We start from the raw sequence: 19,889 nt of genomic DNA, 5'->3' as shown, positions 1-19,889 counted from the left end.
TCTATTCGTGATTATTATCGGTCTCTCAAAGAACAGTGTTACAGAATATATCATTACCATTCATTTAAAAAAATCACAAATGTACAATATTATTACACTTGCATGTAACTGTTGTGCAACTTGTTTTGAAAATTTTTGTAATTATAATTTTTTTTTTTTTTTTTTTTTTTTTTTTTACAGGTGCAGATTCATGAAATGTTTCAGTTCTACAGTACACACTGAATTTTATTTGTTGACCCACTGATGAAACAAATGCGTGGAGCAGTTTTCAGTGTTTACTCTTGTGAGTAACACCTACACTAACGTAATAAAAGCTCCAGACGCTGTTGGGGAAACAAAAACCTTCACGATTTACAGCACATTCATGACTACATGAAAAGGATATTACCATTTCTTAAACCAGTTCACATTATTAGTGTAGTATGCTTTAATGTGCTAGCTACTGTCACTAAGATACTAGTTTCACTAACTTAATATTTATAATCAACTAAAAATAAAGCAAGCCTGCTCAAGAAATATTACAACAGTACAGTTAAGTGGATTATAATGTAATGCTGTACATGCCTCATGCCCGAATACAATAGGCGACTGAAGTTGACAGCATCAGCGATGCTTCTGTTGTTTCTTTGAAGCATATAGCGCTATGTGTCTTTCCAATTATCTCAGTTGGTCCAATTATGTCAAAGATAAACAATTAGTTATTGTCACTGGAACAGGAGCTAGTCCTTAGATTATTTCTTAATTATTAGAAAATAGCCAACAGATTATAGTTACAGCCTTACAATTATAATAAGAAAACTTCCGGGGTTGGGGGTTCGATTCCCGCCGCAGAGTTTGCATGTTCTCCCCATGATGCAGGGGTTCCTCCGGGTACTCCGGTTTCTTCCCCAAGAAGCATGGTAGGCTTGTCCAAAGTGTCCATAGTGTATGAATGAGTGTGTGAATGTGTATGAGAGTATGCCTCCCTCCAGGGTGTACCCTGCCTAGTGCCCAATGCTCCCTGGGATAGGCTCCCGGTTCCCCGTGACCCTGTAGGATAAGTGATATAGAAAATGGATGGATGGATAAAAACCTAAACAAATATGCACTTACTTGCACAGGCCTATACAACAAAAAGAGTAAACATTACAAATAATACAATATTCACAGATCAGCCATAACATAAAAACCACTGACAGGTGAAGAGAATAATATTGACTATGTCGTTACAATGGCGCCTGTCAAGGGGTGGGATATATTAGGCAGCAAGTGAATGGTCACTTCTCAAAGTTGATGTATTGGAAGCAGGAAAAAGGATCTGAGTGATTTTGACAAGGGCAAAATTGTTATGGCTAGATGACTGGGTCAGGGCATCTCCAAAACGGTAGGTCTTATGGAGTGTTCCCGGTATGGCTGTGGCCACCCTATTACGAGTTGTCACTAATCGTAGGGTTGGTAGTTCGATTCCCGGCCAACGTGACTCCACATACCGAAGTGTCCTTGGGTAAGACACTAAACCCCAAGTTGCTCCCAATGGCAAGTTAGCACCTTGCGTGGCAGGTCTGCTACCATTGATGTGTGAGTGTGTGTGTGAATGGGTGAATGAGACACAGTGTAAAGCGCTTTGGATAAAAGCGCTATATAAGTGCGCCATTTACCCAAGTTGACCTCTGTCCACCACTGGAAGCGCCTACAATGTGCAGGTGAATATCAGAACTGGACCATGGAGCAATGGAAGAAGGTGGCCTGGTCTGATGAATCATGTTTTCTTTTACATCATGTGGATGGCAGGGTGCGTGTGCGTCGCTTACATGGGGAAGAGATGCACCAGGATGCACTATGGGAAGAAGGCAAGCCGGCGGAGGCAGTGTGATGCTCTTGGCAATGTTCAGCTGTAAAAGTCCTGGCATTCATGTGGATGTTACTTTGACACGTACCACCTACCTAAACACTGTTGCAGACCCAGTTCACTCCTTCATGGTAACGGTATTCCCTAATTGCAGTGGCCTCTTTCAGCAGGATAATGCGCCCTGCCACACTGCAAAAATTGTTCAGGAATGGTTTGAGGAACATGACAAAGAGTTCACGGTGTAGACTTGGCCTCCAAGTTCCCCAGATCTCAATCCGATTGAGCATCTGTGGTATGTGCTGGATAAATAAGTCTGATCCATGGAGCCCCCACATCGCAAATTACAGGACTTAAAGGATCTGATGCTAACATCTTGCTGCCAGGATACCACAGCACACCTTCAGAGGTCTTGTGGAGTCCATGCCTCGATGGGTCAGATCTGGTGGCACAAGGGGGACCAATACAACATTAAGCAAGTGGTTTTAATGTTAAGTCTGAGCGTTGTGAATAATAAAAAACTACATTTCACTATGAAAACACTAATTAGAGCCCCTAAAGCTCATTTGCATTCAAGGCTCTGTAGAAATTCCCATAATGTTTCTAATTCCACCATATACACCAAGAGCCATCACAAGCACTTTAATGATGCCTTCAGGAAATATTCATTATGTTTCTCTACTACCAACCTGTGCATAATTTGGGTCATTTTCTTAAGTCCTATTAAAACAGGGCAAGAGAATAAGAGAGAAAGAGAACAAGAGTGAAAGAGTTCTTTTTTTCAAGTTACACAAAAACCTGGAGGCTCAACTGTCTCAGAAAAGATATACTACTGCCCTAATCTGCATACAGCTGACGAGAATGTGAGTTATATCTCATCTAAATGTAAATTAGGTGTTTTATACCTTCAGTAAACACTTTATATTTCCATGCACTGTTTTAATAAACCAATTAGAATTTATTACCTGGATACCGAAGATATGAGCTATTTCTCTGAATTCACATTTTTTAATGCAAAACCTTGAGAATTATCCTAGGAAAAAAAAGGGGGTGGTGTAAAAACAGCTGTCCTGGCAGCAGGATGCTAGATGAATGATAGCTTCAAGTCAAATAAATACATCTGCTTAAATTCCTGTGCCTCACTCAGCAATAAATTAAGCTTGAAGTGAGAAAGTGTGTGTAACTCATGTTGCACCTTTAAAATATAACACAAGAAATGATATTTAATACATGAGATATTTTAATTTTCCATATTGCAGGTAGGTAAGTGTGGAACTGAGACTGAATTCTCATGAGACTGAATTGTATGTCAGAAACTGGCATGACTATTACACTTGCACCTATATCCAAAAAGGGTTTTGACTGTATATTTTCTGGATGCATCTCAACTCTTCCAATCTGAAAACTACTATTATTTCATGCATAGTGTGGCCTTTTATTTTATTTACGTTTTCCCCCATACAATGCTTACTGTAATTTAAAAAAAGAAAACACATCATCACAATAAAAAGTTCAATTCAGCCAACAATGTAAAGTTAGCTGACAAGTTTTGCCTCCTAGCATTGTGTGTGTAAAAGATGAGTAATTAACTGTCATATCTAGGGCTTTCATATTTCAATAACGTTCCTCTGTGTAATGTCCTTTCAGTGACAATGGAGCGCAGAACTCAATACCGTTTAACACTAACAGCAGCATTTGGTACTACAGAAACGTCACTTCTCCTTTGTCAGCGTATAAGCAGTTAATAATGTTTAGCTGCCGTGTTGCTTTGCTGAAACAGCAACAGGACATTAATTTGACATTAGCACAGTAATATCAATTCCTTTCTCTTTTCCAACTTGGGTAATGCATTTACTGGAAAGAGATTAATATCAATTCCATAAATCATTCAGGAGAATTTCCCTAGCTAGAGAAGTACGGGTAATATCATATATGTTAGCTGATCTCTGCCTGGCCGCTCGATGCTCATTAATCAATGTCGCTGGTCCTCAGAACCATTCCTCAGGGAAAACAGAAAAACATATAAATTCCCCTGATTATTTATTTATATTGACTCAGGCTCTGTAAATTTATGTTGATCATATTCCTTGTTCTTTTGCCGATGCCCTTCACTGCCCACAAATAAAAATTATGATACAAAGCATGGCACAGTGGTGTTTTACAGCAATGCTGACCTCCAGAATCCAGCAGCACGTAGGCCACACTGCACAGTTTACAGTACCACTGTGTCTCTCTCAGGAACACTGTTCGACAGTCACGCATCAAGACAGTCAAGTGTGACTGCAAAATATTCACATTCCTGTTATACAGGCTAACTATAGCATCATATAGCATTGTCATGCATTGCTTTTGTGCTTTGTCCGATTGAAATTTTTCAATCATGAGCTCCGAAATTGTACACTATAAACTTTTCTCAGAAAAAAAAAAGTTACAAGCTGATAAGACCAAAAAGGCTAGCCTATCCTGAAATTGCATTGATATAGAACATTTCCAAAAGCACAGAAATCCTTTAAAAAGCTCTCCCACAGGGAGGCTAGGGGCAGTGGTGAGCCTCAGCCCTGCGGTGGAGTGAATTGGTTGCCTGTCAAGAATATGAAAGCTGAGTCTCATCTGCTGGAGTCCCTGAACCTAATCTCCCAGCAGAGAATGATATTGTGTCTGTTCCAGAGCCCTACTGATTCACTGTCAATCCAGCCTGGAGCCGCTCTCAGCTGCCCACTTGACCTTGTCACAGAAAAAGCACTTTATTTTCATTATGCCGCCATTCATTCTGCCCTTACAAAAAGAGCCAAACGAAGGCCATTTACTCAAAGCATTCTTCAAAATATTACAGCACTGTTTAATTACAGCTTTCAACGTGTGGACAGACAAGGTAAAAGAGGCATTTTTGCAACAGGCTTTACATTTTTCTTTTACCCCCACACCCCCCACCCCACCCCCACTTCTTTATGAAAGGAGATCATTAGACTGTAAAAGCATAGCTCACACTGAGAAATCTCTCACACCACATAGCAATTCAATTGTACACAAGAGAAGGGCTAATATTTGTAATCATACAGATTTGACAGTATGTACGCCTAATATTACCTTCTAAGGCAATCATATTTTCACATGATGGATAATTTATTCATTGCTACATGTTCTCCAGGTCTTACTAAACAATTTTGGCATGTTGTAGAAATTAACAGTCTGCAACACACTGAAGCCTAAAGAAAGCTTAGTGTCTAGTAGTCTGAAGATGCAATATTTCCTTGGCTAAAGACTGACAGTATCATGGATTCTTTAAGTAAAGGTAGGTTGAGGTACCATAGTACAATAGTGAACTTTGGCATTTGGCAGAAAGAGAACTGATGAAAAATGAGAAAATGAATTGACAAAGTCTTTCACAAGCTAGAAGTGACTTGCTCCCTGAGTCTTTAATGAGTCATGTAGGCCATATAACATTTCCAGATATTCTGTGATATGCTGTATTTACAAGTAGGAAGACAAAAATGCAAACACAACTGCAGAGTAAAATGCAACCAGAAGGCAAAAAGCAAGCCTTTACCCTTTATGTTACCTTCATCTTTGTTTGAAAACCTTGCCTTTTCAATCAAAATGTTGTATACAGTATGAATAGCTGCTACAAAGAAACTAAATAAATGAGTGCAGAAAAAACACTATCTGTGGTAGGTATAAATTGGATCAAGACGGCAAGAGGAAATATCTAAGTGAAAGAGAGATCATACTTGGGGCAAAGATGTGTGATGGCGGGCCGACAGCCCACGTTACACAAGGAAACAGCGCTCCTCATGCGACTGCTGCAGAGTTGCTGAAAGGACAGCGCCACTTCAGCACCTCAACTGTTTTGGATAGCGTGAGAGCATATGGCTGCAAGGGGGGGTGGCAGAAACGCACACGACTGGCAGCCACTGATGACAGCAGCCACTCTCTTTCGTCTCGGAGTAGAGGGGAGCGTATAAAAGGGCGTCAGAGCAACAGCCAGGTGAGCTAGGTTCCACCACTGATGCTGACTGACTTCTTTCTCCATCTCTCATGCAGGAAGCAGAGACAGCTCGGACACTGACAAGGACGCTCACTGGCAACCACATTCAGGTCTATGCCGCCAATGTTTTCAACTAGGCTCCCTGGGTCCCGCCTCTCATGTGCGGCAGCCTACAGCCCACACGCTGACCCCAGAGACAGACGCTGATCTGCTGCCGCCCCAGAGCACTGCACACCCCACTCCACACACCAAGAAACCCCGCTTCTGAAAATAAAAGAGCAGTTTTTTGCCCAACTCCCATCTCCAGCATCCGTGTTTCAGCCTGCGCCAGCTTTAAAAAGCCACAGTGGTGGAGAATGCGAGCATGAACATGGAAAAGGAACCCAGCGGGAACATGGACCCTATGCTACAACACCTCCTGGAGACCAATCTCCAAGAAAGGATGGTGACCCAGAAGCTGGCCCAGAGCCTAAAGGTGGCCACTTCTGTCCTTCCGACACTTCTGTCTTTCCGACAGCTTGCAGCCGCCTCCGTCCCCCTCCCCAACTACTGCCAAAAGTCTCTCCCTGTACGGTTAACCAGCCACCAGGGTGAGACAACAACAGAGGAAACCACCCACTACAGCACGGATCTCGCAGGCCTGCATGACCCAGGAAGAAGGGGATGCCTTCTTCCTGCAAGGTGAGAAACACGCATACCCTAACCCTGTTTCTAATGTGATTCAACAGGTTACCAGGGAGGGGAACTTCAGATGGGAACAGAAGAAGGACGACCACCTAAAACACTCTTGGGCCCAGGTGCAGATGATCGATGGGATCAACCAAAAGTCAGAGCAAAGACTGCCAGCAGCCTACTTCCTGGTACAAGGAGAACTGCTATATTTTTGCATGAGCAACATGGCTGTCTATGCAACCTCCTGGTAGTGCCCAAACCCAAGACACAGATCCTCATGTACCTGGCTCACACACACTCACTCAGCGGTCACATGGTTGACAGGCATGGATGCAGAGGTCCGGATATTCTGCTAACGTTGCCCCCAGTGCTAGAGAACTGCTCCCCGGAAGCCAGCACCCGTCCCTCTGATTCCCCTCCCCGTCATTGGAATCCCCTTCGAAAGAATAGGCATGCACCTCATGGAGCCACTGCCGAAGTTGGCCAGGGGCCATGAGTAGATACTCGTGATTGTGGACTACGCCAACAGATACCCCGAGGCAGTGCCACTTCAGAAAGCCACCTCCCGCAACATCACCAAAGAACTCACGCTCCTGTTGAGCCATGTGGTGATACCTAAGGACATCTTACCGACCAATATATGCCATTCATGTCCAAAGTAATGGTTGATCCGTGCAGGCTGTTGCAGGTGAAGCACTTGAGAACCTCCATCTACCACCCACAGATGGATGGATTGGTGGAGTGTTTCAACCAAACACTCAAATTGATGCTGAAATGGGTGGTGGACAAGGTAGGGAGGAACTCGGACCTCCTCCTACCATATGTCTTCTTCACCATACAAGAGAGCCCACAAGCATCCATTGGCTTCACAGCATTTAGACTGCTCTTTGGATGGTGTCCTCTGGGACTGTTAGACCTGGCCAGGGAGGCAGGAAGGTGCAGCCCTCACCATTCCGCTCAGTCAGTGACTTCATCCAAGACATGCAGGAGTGGATCAACCAAGTAGCACCGATCATCAGAGAGCATATGGAGGCCGCTCAACAAGAGCAACAAAGAGCGTATAACCGACCAGCACAACCATGGGAGGTCCAACAATGTGATAAGGTGCTGCTCCTGCTCCTCAACGCCTCCTGTAAATTCCTGGCATGATGGCAAGGCCCGTACACACTCCTCGAGAAGGTGGGCCTAGTCAACTATTTCCTGTGACAGCCCGGTAAGCACACAGACAGACAAACATATCACACAAACCTGCTAAAAAAAAAATGGGTTGATCCAGCTCCAGTGGTGTCTGTGTTTGCTACATTCTCCAAAGATTCCAGTGAGTATAACTTGGCCCACTGAGGAGAAGATCTCACCGCCACACAAAACCAAGAGCTGACGGAGCTGGTGGACCAGTTTGTAGACATCTTTTCCTCCTACCATGTCCTAGAGGTCCGCCATCAGGCTATTGAGGAGGTTAGCAGAATGCTCAGAGATGGAATCATTGAGGAATCCGCCAGCCTCTGGTCGAGCCCCATTGTGGTTGTGCCGAAACCCAACGGCAGCATGAGGCTTTGTAATGACTTCCAGAGGCTCAAACAGGTTTCAGACTTCGACAGCTACTCCCTCCTCTGAGTGAGCGATTTGGTAAAACGATTGGGGAGAGCCTGGTTCATCTCCACGCTGGACCTCACAAAAGGGTACTGGCATGTAGCACTCGCCCCAGAAGCAAAACCAAAAACTGCATTTAGCACCACCAGTGGCCACTGGCAGTATCGGGTTCTGGCAGCGCATAATGGATATTGTCCTACATCCCCACTGCCCATATGTGACAGCGTATCTGGAAGATATCATCCACTCCTCCACATGTGCGGACCATTTATTTCACCTCAGGGAGGTCCTGGGATTGCTCTGGAAAGCCAGGCTGATGGCCAACCCAAGGAAAATCTAAGCAGTCAAAGAAACAAGTACATGCCTTTCTGGGGTTGGTGGGGTACTACCGACATTTTGTGCCTAACTTCTCCTCTATAGCCTCCCCCTTCTCAGATCTCACAAGGAAAGGACAACCAGACAGGGTGCGGTGGTCAGAGCAAGCAGAGGAGGCCTTCCAGACCCTGAAAGTTGCAGTCACCAGCTCTCCAGTATTACCCAATCCTGACTTTAACCTCCTGGGCACCATCCTCTCGCAAACAGTCGATGAAGAAGAACACCTGGTCCTGTACATCAGCCGAAAGCTGACCCCCACAGAGAGAAAATACGCCACCGTAGAAAGGGAAGCTCTTGCGATAAAGTGGGCCATTGAGGAACTCTGCCACTACCTGGCAGGCTGGCACTTCACTCTGGTGACTGACCCCGCTCCACTGCAATGGGTGGCAAAAGCAAAGGACACCAATGCCAGAGTAACACGATGGTAGTTCCTTTCATTACAAGACTTCTCATTTCAGGTGCAGCATTGGGCAGGGGTCCAGCATGGGAATGCCGACGGTCTCTACCGCAGATACGCCATATAGGCCCAGCGTCCATATGCTCAGAGCTGACTAGGAAGGTACTGTGACGGCGAGCCAAAAGTCTGCGTTACACAAGGAAATACGCTCCTCATCTAACTGCCACAGAGGTGCTGAAAGGACAGCACCACTTCAGCACCTCAATTGTTTTGGATAGCGTGAGAGCATATGGCTGCAAGGCGGGGTGGTAGAAACGCACACGGCTGGCAGCTACTGATGACAGCAGCCATTCTCTACCCTCCTGGAGTAGAGGGGAGAGTATAAAACGGCGTCAGAGCAGCAGCCAGGTGAGCCATGTTCCTCCACTTACGTCAGCTGACTTCTTTCTCTGTCTCTCACGCAGGAAGCAGAGACAGTTCGGACACTGACAAGGACGCTCACTGGCAGCCACATTCAGGTCGACGACACCGAGGTCTTCAACTGGGCTTCCTGGGTCCCACCTCTCGTCTGCAGCAGCCTACAGCCCACGCTCCAACCCCAGAGGCCAACGCTGATCTACTGCCATTACAGAGCACTGAACGCCCCACTCCACACACCAAAAAACCCCACTTCTGAAAATAAAAGAGCACTTTTTCACCTCACTTCCGTCTCCCATGTCTGTGTTGGCAGGAGTTTCAGTCACCAAAATTTCTAAATTAGTGTTTCAAAGAGAACAGTGACAAAAGTAAGATCTGCATTTACATCTGCAGGAAAGCTTCAGTACATGGGGTTGGAAATTGTGTTTCAAAGCATGTGTACAATTCCCATGATGCTTGTACATTAGTGAGATATGTAGGCCTAAGAAAAAAACAGAATTGCAAGTGTTGTACAGGTGACTGAGAATTTTAGAGCATGTCAGATTCAGACTGCCAGCAAAACATTCCATCCACAACTACATAGAAATGATAATTATACTAGTGTTGCAGTGTATATTCATCACAAAACAAATGAGCATTTGAGAGTTCGGAGCTGTAAAAATCACAGACACTGGTCCGAACAAAAAATTTCATAAGAGTAGCTGACATACACTTTCATGTGGGGAAGATATGGTGGTTAGCTATAAGGCTCACTTAAAAATGCTAGGGTTAAAGTGGGAGCATACTGGAGCACATCTGGTGTAAATTGGGTTCATTCTCTTGTTCTTTTACTTTCAATATTTGCTTTATCCTGGTCAGGGTTTGAATTGCCTATTCTTTTATACTTGTATTTATATCTAATTAGCATTTTTAATACATTTATTAGAAAATCTCATACACAGGAGTGGGTGAGAGTGGTGAAAATTTGATCAGAAGTGGGTGAGACTGGAATTTAAACAATCCTGCAGTGCTGCACACAGCACATGACATGAGAATCATGTAATGGTGCATTCAAATCATGTTGGAAAGATTGTATTTACGAGTTGAACGCACATGAACACCACCACAGAGTGGTAATTACAAGTGGGAAACTTTCTGCGTGTTTCTATGGGGATTATTTTTTAGCTCATAGTTTCCGAGTTGGGGGCGTGTCAGTAAGGAAACATGGCGTAATCAGTGGATGCAATGTCTGTACTAATGACAGTAAATTTGGTGAAATTGAATGTTTACTCACCTTAGAAGCTGATTTAAATTATTATGTGTTTGGTACATGCAGCAAGTTAATGTCGGGCTTTTTTATTTACAATAAAACAAGCTAATTACCTGCACAAAATACAACAGCATTGTACAATTACGATATAATATGTAACAATAAAGTTTACAGTGGCTTCATAAATTGAATAAAAAATATAAAAAAGCAAAACACACCTGATGCACATTCTTTGTTTTTCATTTTCTAGAAGTAGAGAAGGTACACCACCATCCTGCTCCATCCAAAGTGACTTGAACGCAAATGATGTCATAATTACGACTTCCCCACTCATAAATACAAACTTCACAGAAGGACTTGAGCGCACTCTAAGCCTGAATGCTTGACCACTGCAATGATGAAGTCCAATGACTCTGTTTTGCTCTGGAGGACATTTAGCTGGCATGGTTTGGAACCATTTGCCCCCTTAGAGGGAAGGGTCACTGCACATCAATACATTATTCTGACTCATCACCTTTGTTCTACAATGAAACATTTCTATCCTGGTGGGTGTGGTCTCTTCTAGGAGGACAACACCCCATCCACAGAGAACGAAAGACTTAATGTGTATAAAAATGATGAAAATCACAGTCAGCTCACCTATGGGAGATTTTGGACCAACATTTTAGACAGCACCAACACCATCATCACCAAAACACCCACTGAGGTAATACATTTCCTCATACTGAGGAAGAACAGTATTCATCCCTTTAGTACATTTCCAGATATTTGTAGACTCTGGGCCAAGAAACATTGAAGCTGTTCCCATATTGAAGACGTCCCAACATAATAGAAAAACTGCATATTACAAAAATGTTACAGTTGTTGTGAAAGCAGATATACTGCATATAAGGCACATCTCAATGTCAAGGATGCAGCTGGAGTTAGAGAGAGTATGTTAGAACTGGTAGAGGCTCCTTAGTACTTGGTAGCACAAAAGACTTCATCAATATTGTTTTACTTACTGACACAGGCAGTGAAACACATGTGAAGCACTGAAATCACCCAGAAAGTCATTATTTGCTACCTATAATGAAGGATATTTTGACTTTTACGTGCATTGATCATTTCACAAATTTATTATAATTCTTTTCAAAACTTAAGCCATGCACAAAGGAGTGTGGGTGATACCATCGTTGACATTTTTTAACAAAGGCAGGATTTCATGGCCACTTTTGAAGTGTCTTCAGATTGAGACAGCTCTAACTGATCTAATGACTAAGGAATTCAGTCATCCTTTCTGAGAATTCCAAACTTTCATTCACCCACAATGACTCACAATCCAATTCAAAAATAGTTAAAATACTGCAATGGCCATAGTGTATTTCTAAATCAATGACGACAAGAATTATATAATTTTTATTTTGCTATGTTGCCCTGGCTTTGACTAAAATCATCAAGAAATAAGGATTAAACTATCTGCCTTAAACACAGCACTATGGCCTCATATCTAATGCGCTTTTCTGAAATGCCAGGCCAGCAATCCAATTTATATTTCATTCGAACAAAAACTTTGTTCCTGGTAGAGCAGTAGGTTACTGCTACACTGCAGTAAAATAATCTCAGTTTAGCATTAGTGTTGTGTTACACAAGATGGTGCAGAGAAGAAAATGAACCCTAGGACAGTGAGCTCTAAATTCCAGCCTACTCACCACTCTCAAAGCAGGCATCAAAGACAAGGTGTCCTTTTCTGGCCACTCCTGTGTGTCCTGGAGGAGTGACAGTCAGTTTGCTCACATTCCCCAGCAAAGCATCATCTCCTCCTGTCTCACTGCCTGTAAAACACACAGCAAAGGCTCAGCATTTGACTCAGCCAAATGGAGTAAGCACAGATGAAGCTTCAGAATGCAGAACAGATTTAAGTAATCCAATACTGAAAATATATTACAGATTTGACATATTTCAAATATAATGTGATGTTCACTGTCAGAATACATATTATGCATGTGACCAGAGGACAGAAACTTTTTTTTTTTTTTTTTTTTTTAAAAGCAGGCCAACGTTTTACAAAGACAGCTTGTTTAGTATAAAGTAGTCAGATAATATCAGGTGTCATATTATACCCATAGCTCTGATATTAATATTGTATTGGACATTTTAAAATAGGATTTGTGCATCCCTAGATTTAAGAATTACTAACATAGGCATGTGTAAACCTGGGAGTTTCAAAGTTTTGAAAAATTTACATGATCTGATGTCATTTTTAACACTGCTAATACCACAGTCCTTAGTTTTAATTAACACTCTTTAAAAACAGACAACCAGAATGAAACTTTGCTATCCTAACTTATTATAAGAAAATGCCTGCAGCACAATACTATACAAAAGATATTACTATGCAAAGGTTATACTCCAATATAACTTCTCAAAACATAAAGTACACACACACACACACACACACACACACACACACACACACACACACACACACAGGATCCCTTGCTAAGATATCTTAACATTTGTAAAACAAGTAAAATAATTTTTCAGAATGCAAGTCATTCACTAATTCACTCGAGTAAAAAGATGTGAAATGTACAGTATTTAATCAGTGGAAACTGTTTTGCGATTGAAGAAATGAACGCAAACTCGAGGAAACGCCACAATATTCTGAGGACCTTGCAATTGTTCAAAATTACCACAGATTTTCTGGCCAAGATTTAGGCCAAGACGTGTCATGTGACATCCTCACGACACACACTGAGCCAAAACATTGTTCGATTCGTGCGCATCGAACATGAGTACAGCTCTGTGAAAGACCGCGCAATTGCAATTTCGCCAGTTCAGGTAGTGTTCCGCAAAAAAAAACTCCACAAGTTGCATCGCAAATATTTTTTAAAAAGCTGCAACAAAATGAAGCATTATTGTCTGCAACAATCACACACAAAAAATGTAATCCTGGACGGAGTGATTACTGGATAAAGATACAAATTCTACATGGATAAATCATATCGTTCACTAGCTTTCCACCAAATTAGAGAAAAAAATAAATGCCTTAAATCTTCATGAACAACAACAAAAACTCCACCACGCTTTATATCAGATTCAAACCTCTCTCTCTCAGGATGTAGTTGGACTTCTTTTGTGCCTAAAGTATGGTGTACGTGATGACGTTTGACGTACCTTGACGTGTTTGACACATTCGAACACACTCCCCGCCATTTCAGAAGTGACACAATCATGTGACTCACAGCAGCCTCATATCATATTACAGTCGTTATATGTTTTATTATTGCCTCTTGAGTCAGTCATGTTTAATTGACGTTTAAACAATATCCTTCTCTCTGTCGCTTTAATCTGCAGCTCCACAGGAATCCGTTCCTCCTCTCACAAACCGCGTTTCATCACTCACACACACCACACATCATTTAACACACCCACACACTGCCCTAAAGTTGCTCGGTATGTCCGAAACGATTCAAAACGTTCCCACTTCAAGTGTAGCTCTTGTATTTCGTCCAAAACAGCGATGAAGAAATCCGTTTATTAAATAGCTAGTCTCGGCGCGCGCAATGTTTGAAACCACGAGTGTCTTGTGAGTCAACTACAATATTCACCCAGGTTATTTAGATAGTAAACACATGGGTAGGAGATGTAACTGGCTTTATTTATTGATTAGGGGGGTTTGTGAACAACTACTGCAGAAACGGTTAAATACACGGCGCACAATATTAACAGACACAAAATACCAGGGTCATAAATATAGTAATTACAGTTTCTCACACAGAGAGAGAGAGAGGACAGACTGTAATTGCCCGGCTCGTGATTATGTGTCACCGTTAGCGAGCGTGGCTAACGTTAGCAAAACAAGCCAATGTTTACAGAGGGTGATTATCATTACACCATGCACCGACCGACAAACCCGACAGCACCTCGCTCATGCGCTCTAATGTCATTCGGTATGTGCGTGTCGTTGTCAAAGGTATAACGCAGACACTGCTTTGTGTTTACACACCAGTATCGGGGTCTCTAACGCTCTCCTCCATCTTCCTTTCCTCTTCTCCAGCACCTGGCAGATACGCCGACGCTGCACGAGCGTTGCCAGGACAACACACAGAGCGACCAGCGAAAAGGAGCGCGCGTGCGACGGGTTGACGTCAGGAGCTGCTCAAAGGGCGCGCGCGCGGTGCGTGTGGATTAGCGCGTTAGCTCCCCCAGCTCCGCGGATGTCTCTCAGCAAGCGCCACGTTTTTATCCATAACATCACAATACAATTTCCTACAGAATTAATGGGGGGGTGCTGAGCTGAGCTACCGGACTGCGTTTTTAAAACAAGAAAGTATTATACTCAAATGCTGTAGCGAAGTACTTTGTTATGCTACACAGTCACGTGACCAGGTGTCAGTCACATTCACTATGGACCCAGTAATACTGTCTTATTTCTACAGGTGCAGAGGATTTTCAATTACTGACTCACAAAATATATTCATATTATGTTTCAATAGGGCTCTCAAAACGTTTTAGCGTCAATAGTATGAGCTGGTGGAATATAAATACAGCTGTCTCATAGCAACACTACAGGCAGAAATGAGAATTTTATCAACTTTATAAACCACTCTAACTAGAATGGAAACACGTTCAACTAAATTGTCTTTTTTAAAAGTTTTTCTTAAAAAAAATAAGATATTGCTATATTCAGAATTGCTGATTAGAAGGATATTACAGAGGAAGACTTTATACTGAACATGGCACTGAATATAAGTATTTTATAGATTAAACAATTAAGAAATAATATTCCAAGAAACCTTTCTTTAAAGGTATTTCTCTTGAGAGTATGAAGTAAATATTCTCATTCTAACTTCATCAGAAGACTAGATTTTTGGTTATTATTAAGTATGCAAATGTGTGCGGATTTAATTGGACAGAGCCTCATTTGCATTTTCAACGGGCAAAAACGGATTGTGATATCTACTGTTTAAAAAATTTCTTCCCTTTATGTAGGCTATTAACGCTATCACAGCCAGTAAAAGTTCAAAATTTAGTGCATTTGAGAGAAGTTTTTATTTTCTATTATTGTAAAAAAAAAAATATATATATATAGTAGTTGATAGTTTTTGAGAAAAAATAATAATGAATAGTTTTTAACCCATAAAAGCACATTAAGCTGGTTGCTGTCGTTAGTTGTCAGTTGTTCACATAACTTAGCAAGAACTGTTCAGATACCTGCAACCTAATTTAAAAATATGGACTTTACAAATTCAAATACAGTTTACAAGTCCAATGATCAATAAAATTAGCTTTAGCTTTACCTTAACTCAAAATATGCCCCTTCCAAACTTATGCACTACTTAAGTCCAGCATGATGATTATTAATCCCAAAAATGTACTGTAATATTTAAAAGTAAATCCATACAAGTTTTTATTTTTTATTGAAGCAGCATTAAAAAAAACAGTTTCCCCTAATTGTCCTTTGACCAAGGTCCTAAACTAGTCTTATATTATTACATATATTCTCATAAGTGAAGTATTGCTATGAAAATGAGTAAACTGGCTGACTTGGAGTCAACTTGGACTAGGATTTTGGGATGAGAATATTATTTCATTTCAATGTGAATATGTATTTGAATATATCTAGAGGGTACAGTGGCTTAGTGTTTAGCACGTTGCCTCACACCTCTGGGGTCAGGCATTCGATTCCCGCCTCTGCCCTGTGTGCACGGAGCTTGCATGCTCTCCCCATGCTTCAGGGGGTTTCCTCCAGGTACTCCAGTTTCCTCCTCCAGTCCAAAGACATGCATTGTAGGCTGACTGCATCTCTAAATTGTCCGTAGTGTGTGAATGGGTGTGTGCAATTGTGCCCTGAGATGGGATGGTACATTGGATGGATAGAAGGATGGATATATCCATATTTTAGATATGATTGACCTAACATATGTAGAACACCTAACCTCCTACTGCAAAAAAAAGGAAAGAAAGGAAGAACGGAAAGGAAAGAAATAACTGTGTTGTGTGGGATTTATATATATATATATATATATATATATATATATATATATATATATATATATATATATATATATATATATATATATATATATATATAGCTCTGGCTACACAATTGCAAACTGGACCCAAGTTGTTACTCTGTGTACTGTGAATTTTTCACATCAGTTATGCACTGAATACTATATACTTTTGGATGGGCTTTAGTAACAGTAGTATACAAAGTGTGCCATCTTAAAAGCAAAAGTAATCTTTATTTATCACCTTATTAATGCATGCTATTTCCTTTAATGCATGCCACTGTACTAAAAATGATGCCATTGCTATTTTGGAAGGTCTGTAATATGCACTCAGGGATGTAGCCTAATTTTTTCCATTTGTAAATAAGACATATTGTATAAAACCCCAAACTTCCCACAGAAGAAAAAAAATCACTGTCAAGTTCAAATACCTTCCACTTAATATTTCTTTCCTGACATACTATGACGGGGAAAAAATGGCTACAGAAATTGCCATCATCAACTGTTCCTTTCACAATTGCCATGTCCCTCATGACCAATAGCCTACTGTCTATCTCTTATATGAATTCCTGGACAATTGAAGCATAGTCTAGAGACTATGTGTCATCAAACACAATCAAGCCAGACCCCATTCATGTTCTATTAATGTTCCTGCTTTTTTTTAATCAGCCTTTAAATGATTTCCTGTAAGACTGCATCTCAGAAAGGGACAACCTCAAACTTTCTCTCCTGCTAATTCCATGGTTCACTAGCTTCCTGCTACAAGTAGACAAGGAGAGCTTCTCAAATACGATAGAATGATTTTTTTTAGCCTTTGATTATATTGTATAGCAAAGTATTGAAATCAGAGCCGCAAGTGTGGACCAAATGTTTTCTAAGTGGTTGGTAATTCTGCTGGATGACATCTTCCTAGAATTGAAAATGAAATAGCTGTCCATCATGAGGTGTCATTTCCTGTCATCAGTTAGATGGTTCCATAAATATGTATGCATAGGATAAGGTTGTTGATTTGTATAAGCAATGTCAAGTGATTGAAATATTTGCAAATTCAAATTCTTTTTCGTTCTTGCGTCCCCAGTGAACGTTCAAGTACTATAAGTTGCCAGCCTACTCAAGCACAGAAGAGTGTTTCAGAGCATGCTGAATCTCTGCGGGTATTCTTTTGACAATTATGATGTGCCTGCAGGAGCAGAATCTGCCTTTTCTTCCTCATCTCTCCACTGCGCCGTTCCTGTCATCACTGAACAGATAATTTAATCAACACATCAATCACGCAATTCATGAGCAAAGTTCAAACTATGCACAAGAAAAGTACGGTCCACTTCTTGATCCTCACATATTTTAATTGGTTCTCCTGAGATGCGATGGCTTTTCATATCAGAATCAGTTGTAGCTCCATTTAATATTTCAGTCAACTCACCAATATCTCATTACATTGAGACAAAAGGTTACTGAATGTTTTAGCTGGGGGTTTTTTCCCCCCTTTTTTTTAATTTCCGACATATATTGAAAAATACCCAAGAAAATCAAGTTAATATTACTCTGTGTGTGTGTGTGTGTGTGTGTGTGTGTTTCCTCTGGGAACTCCATGTTTTTGGTAGTGTACAGGGAAACCCTTTTTAACTGGACCATTTTGGGACAGGGTGCATGTAGCCACTCTGCAAACGGCAGGTCATGCATGGAGAAAGCCGTCCGCAGGGGACACCAGGCTTTGAGCAGGCTTCAGGAAGACACGTAGAATCACTATGGCGACAGCAATCAGATGACTCCTGGGACCAGAGCGGACAGAAGAGCAGGGATGAGAGGCAGCTGACACTGAAATCAAGCAGCAGGCTCCACGATTCATGTGGCAACCAATCCTGGTACACATATAAACATACAAACACTCTCATGTATGCATGCATCCTCAGGCACACAAAAATATATATTAAAAAAAAAAAACAGCTCCATTAGAAGAACATGGCACTGTGCCCCCTCGCTTTCTCTGTCTTGCCATTGGCTGCAATCCACCCTAACAGATGGGCTGGTGTCACTAGGCTGCTATTAACTGGACACTTGCCTCTCCTGTGGCATGGAGACCGAAGCATGCTGCACTATAGCTACACAGTGAGAAGCTCACCGAGCTGGGTGCATTCACACCCAATATCATTTTAAACCAATTTAGAAATGTATGTTTGCTTCTTGTTTAAAGCAACAACAAAAAAACATCTGACAATTTTATGTTATGTAGATACTAAAACTATTTCCATTTTTACAGATTTTTGTGTGTGCCATGCAACCTCTTACTAAATGCTCAGTATTAGATCATCATGCTGCATCTGTGAACAAAGTCTGACCTCATAGCTGGTCACTGATATTTTGGGATAGTGACCAAATCCTATTAAAATGAGGTCATTTCTTTGTACTCACAGACTAAGAGCATGCATCAGCCTTGTAAATAAAAACAGTTCATAAAAAAATAACCCCTCATAAAAACAGTGAAACAAAGCTAAAAAGGAAAACAGTTTGCATATAGTATACATGAAGGTGATGTAGTTATTAATAGATAACTACATGTTTATTCACAAATAGGTTACTTGTGGTTTATTCAGTTTAACTGTATTCAAGTTTCATTTCCATTGTTTGTAAACTAGTGGTTATAAAATATAGCTTTGTGTTGCATTAAAACTAATAAGAAAAGCAATTTACTTGAAGTTCATGATAGAGAAAAACATGTTGACTTTATTCACATTCAACTACTAGTAAGCTTTACTATGGCACACTGCTTTCTTTTCAGATTTACATTTTATTGTAATTAGCATTTAGTTTAATCTGCCACTTGCAAAATGTGAGATATTTCCATTGTTTCCATTGTAGGCATTTGTTTTTAAATTGACGAGGCAACAATATTATTAATCTTTTCTTAGTTACTATGACCAAATCAAATTAGCTAAAGTTAGAAAATTATTAAATTAGCAAATTATTAGCTAAAGTAAAAAAATAAATAAATCAAAAAGCACGATCGGGTCAAGAAATAATGCTTAATGCTAACACAGGAAGTGATTGTTTTATTTAGATGAGGGGTTTTTTTTTTGGAATTTTTATTTGAGAATTTATTGTTGTTTTCAATCTGTTGTTGCTGATGCAATGAAACCTGTATATTTCAATTAAACTGTAGATTTTAATGAATGCAGAATTTCCCTGAAGTCAGTCCAGTAGCAGTAGAGCAGTAGAGAAACCTTGTCTTCTGCATTATGTGATTTGGGCCGTGTGGTCATACATCCAGACGTCTGGTCTTAATATAAACTGCCACTTCGCACCACTTCATACACGTATACATTTTTGCAGGAGTATTTCTTTTTTTTGAGTGATGCCTAAGGACCCGAGCAGAACGGCTGAGA

The 19,889-nt window shown here is 41.0% G+C and overlaps 1 protein-coding gene across 1 annotated transcript in view; it reads right to left on the bottom strand.

Annotated features, from left to right (window-relative positions):
* agbl4 (AGBL carboxypeptidase 4) overlaps positions 1-14,949 on the bottom strand; it is a 358,369-nt gene extending 343,420 nt beyond the window's left edge. Inside the window, exons 1-2 of the mRNA XM_017468435.3 lie at positions 14,502-14,949; positions 12,202-12,324 (exon numbers count right to left, since the gene is read on the bottom strand). Coding sequence (XP_017323924.1) covers positions 12,202-12,324; positions 14,502-14,532 — 154 coding nt within the window. The 5' untranslated portion in view covers positions 14,533-14,949. The remainder of the gene's footprint in view (positions 1-12,201; positions 12,325-14,501) is intronic.
* Between the last annotated feature and the right edge of the window lie 4,940 nt (positions 14,950-19,889).

Source organism: Ictalurus punctatus, chromosome 5 (assembly GCF_001660625.3).
Source record: "Ictalurus punctatus breed USDA103 chromosome 5, Coco_2.0, whole genome shotgun sequence".
NCBI classification, from domain to species: domain Eukaryota; kingdom Metazoa; phylum Chordata; class Actinopteri; order Siluriformes; family Ictaluridae; genus Ictalurus; species Ictalurus punctatus.
The sequence above is the reverse complement of the archived record's forward strand: the minus strand, read 5'-3'. Positions and strand labels throughout refer to the sequence as shown.